The sequence below is a fragment of the Haliotis rubra genome, unplaced genomic scaffold (genome assembly GCF_003918875.1).
Source record: "Haliotis rubra isolate DU_JTF1 unplaced genomic scaffold, ASM391887v1 Scf2443, whole genome shotgun sequence".
Classification (NCBI taxonomy): domain Eukaryota; kingdom Metazoa; phylum Mollusca; class Gastropoda; order Lepetellida; family Haliotidae; genus Haliotis; species Haliotis rubra.
Window position 1 is genome coordinate 15232 of NW_025766496.1, and position 2782 is coordinate 18013.

Consider the following 2782-nt stretch of genomic DNA (forward strand, 5'->3'; position numbering starts at 1 on the left):
AAACTTTCAATTCATTGTCCTTACTCACTTGTGCAGGTGATAAATTCGGTAGGGAGGAATGCAATGTATGATTGTAGTTGTGCACTAGTTTAGGTAAAACATCGATGTAATGTTTGGTATTGTTGTGAGTCATGTAACGCGTAATCAGTGATTTTAGCGTTCTGTTGAAGCGTTCTACGTAATTACTTTTAATGTTTTCATTCCGTGTAATGGTGTGAGTGATGTTTTTTCTTTTTCAAATATGACTCAAAGCCTGCTCGAAATTCTGATCCAGCATCTGTGCGAACCTTCTTTGGTTGTCTAGTTTTCAGTATTTCTTTGAAGGCTTTCAACACCGATTCAGGTTTCTTGTTTTCTAAAGGTAGCACAAAAGCATATCTGCTCAAGATATCAATAGCCACCAGCAAATATCTGATACCATCATTCTCTTTGCTATAACGAGAGAGGTCGGCCAGATCCACATCAAACATTTCATTCATAAAATTCACCCTTACTTTTAACCTTTTAAATCTATGCTTGACTGGTCTATGTAAACTATAGGCATCTTGATTCTTCACAAATCGTTTCACATTCCTCAACCTGATATGATGTTGTCTGTTTTCTTCAATTCATCACGTAGTTTTGTTGGACCAAAATAAGCTCCAGGATTTTCAGCATTGAAATAATACTTTTCTATGGCTTTTCTTGCTTTAACATGCTGCTCTTCTTTTCCGAACTCATGTTGCACTGTGGAAACTGTGACTGACTAAGCAATATATAACATGAAACAGCATGGGTTTATTCATTTTATTTGAACATTCACTAAAGTTTGTTACGATGCATAATGATAACCGCCATGTTACAGAGCATGATGAAAGCACTTCTGTATTTACACTGATAGGATATGACCTTCAAAGTCCTGCGATACCATGTCTTTCATCATGCCGCCTTCATCATAGTAGCACATACAGTTCATGAGATCCATACAACACACATGACACTGAATTTGTCCACTATTACAACTGATGTAACGCAACTTATTGTTGTGACGACATACACTGCAACTTTTCTGAAGAGGAGTAAGTTTCTCTTCCTGATAGAGATCTTCCATGATTCCACTGGATGAATCAACAGCTGTTATGTCTGTGGTTTGTTTCTCTTGCTGTTCTATGTCCTCCATGAGATGAGTGTAATCCAACCACCAGTCGTCTATAGTAGGTTCTGTGGTAGGTGTTATGGGTCGGGTTGTGAGGGATGGAGTTGACACTGCTTCAGTATCTTCTCCCAGGTTCCTGAAAATGACAAATAAGATTGGAGAATGTAGAACTGCAAACACAGTAACATGTACGTAAATGAAAAGCTATTCCAAATGATAAACTATTTGCTTACTTTGGTTGTATAGGAGGAGTGGATTTCTTCTTTTGAGACTTCTGCTTCTGGCCACTTTTCTGTTCCTTCACTTTCCTTGGCTTCTTAGCTTTAGCAACACGCTTGTTGGGTGACTGACGTTTTCTGTTACTTGAATTACTATCCTGAGTGGTGGCAGAGATTTTTGAATAATCCAACATCAAGCTCATGAGAGCTGGCGATAGCGAGGGGAATTTCTGTTCTAGAGTCTTCATTCTCTGGAACATCTCTGTGTATGTGGTTTTATACAACTCACTTGTTCGCATCATCGTTTCGTGCAAATGAAGCTGAGTGTTAAGAATATCCTTCATTTCTTGAAACGTACTCGAGAGCAGCTGGTCTGTTGAAAAGTCCACATGTTGAAGGTGAAACATCTTCTGTGCCATATGAATTGCAAGCAGAGGTGTGTTTCTGAAACTTGTTCACTCGATAATGACGATGAAACTGATTTGAAATGTCTAATACTAAAAGGTATATGGTGGGATTGTGTAGAGCATGTAAGCACTGATTGGATGTAGAGTGGTACACATGCAGTTTGGTTGGTTAATACTCTACATCAGTGGAATATTTTATTCTAACTGAGGAATGTTCGTTCGCCAGGGTTGAAATGATTTTCAGAGAGCTATGGAATGTTTAATGTATTCTGTGGAATGCTTTATTCTACTCGTGGAATGTTTGTTCACCCGTGACATCAATAGATTGAATGCTTAAGAAGCTTTAATGCCCTGTGGAATGCTTATTCATGTCTTCTGGAATGTTATTGTATTCTATTGAATGCTTTGACTCTCCTCTGGAATGTTTATTCGTTACAACGTCAATAGATTGAATGCTTTGAGTATGAATACTCTGGAATGTCTATTGTTGTGCTCAGGAATGCTATTGTGCTCATAGGGAGGTGTGCTCAGGAATGCTATTGTGCTCTGGAATGCATTGTGCTCATAGGGAGGATTAATCCTCAATCGATTGAGGATTACTGCTCTGGAATGCTATTGTTATGCTCTGGAATGCTATTGTTATGCTCTGGAATGCTTTTGTTCTCTTAGGAATGCTATTGTCTGTGCTGAACGGATTACTTTTATACTACTCTGATCACAAATATACTACTCAAAAGGTTAAGGACACCTTATTCTTTCATAAGGCTCGTGTCCCTTAACATCAAACAGTTGAGTGGTCCCTAACTTCTTGTGAGTAGAATATGCTATTACATGTGCCAGCGATGTTACAGTCTGTTACTTCCCCTGATGTTACAGCCTGTTACTTTTCACACTGATGTTACAGTCTGTTACTTTTCCCACTGATGTTACAGCCTGTTGCGCATTTCACACTGATGTTACAGCCTGTTACTTTTCACCCTGATGTTACAGCCTGTTGCATTTCACCCTGTTGCATTTTACCC

General features: G+C 38.8%; 1 protein-coding gene across 1 annotated transcript; it reads right to left on the reverse strand.

The window, feature by feature from the left end:
• Window positions 1-836: 836 nt before the first annotated feature.
• LOC124279012 lies at window positions 837-2409 on the reverse strand. Its single transcript, XM_046714806.1, has 2 exons — window positions 1369-2409; window positions 837-1271 (listed from the first exon to the last, which is right to left on the reverse strand). Exons 1-2 carry the CDS (start codon window positions 1770-1772, stop codon window positions 869-871), a joined length of 807 nt encoding a protein of 268 aa, XP_046570762.1. The 5' UTR covers window positions 1773-2409; the 3' UTR covers window positions 837-868.
• Between the last annotated feature and the right edge of the window lie 373 nt (window positions 2410-2782).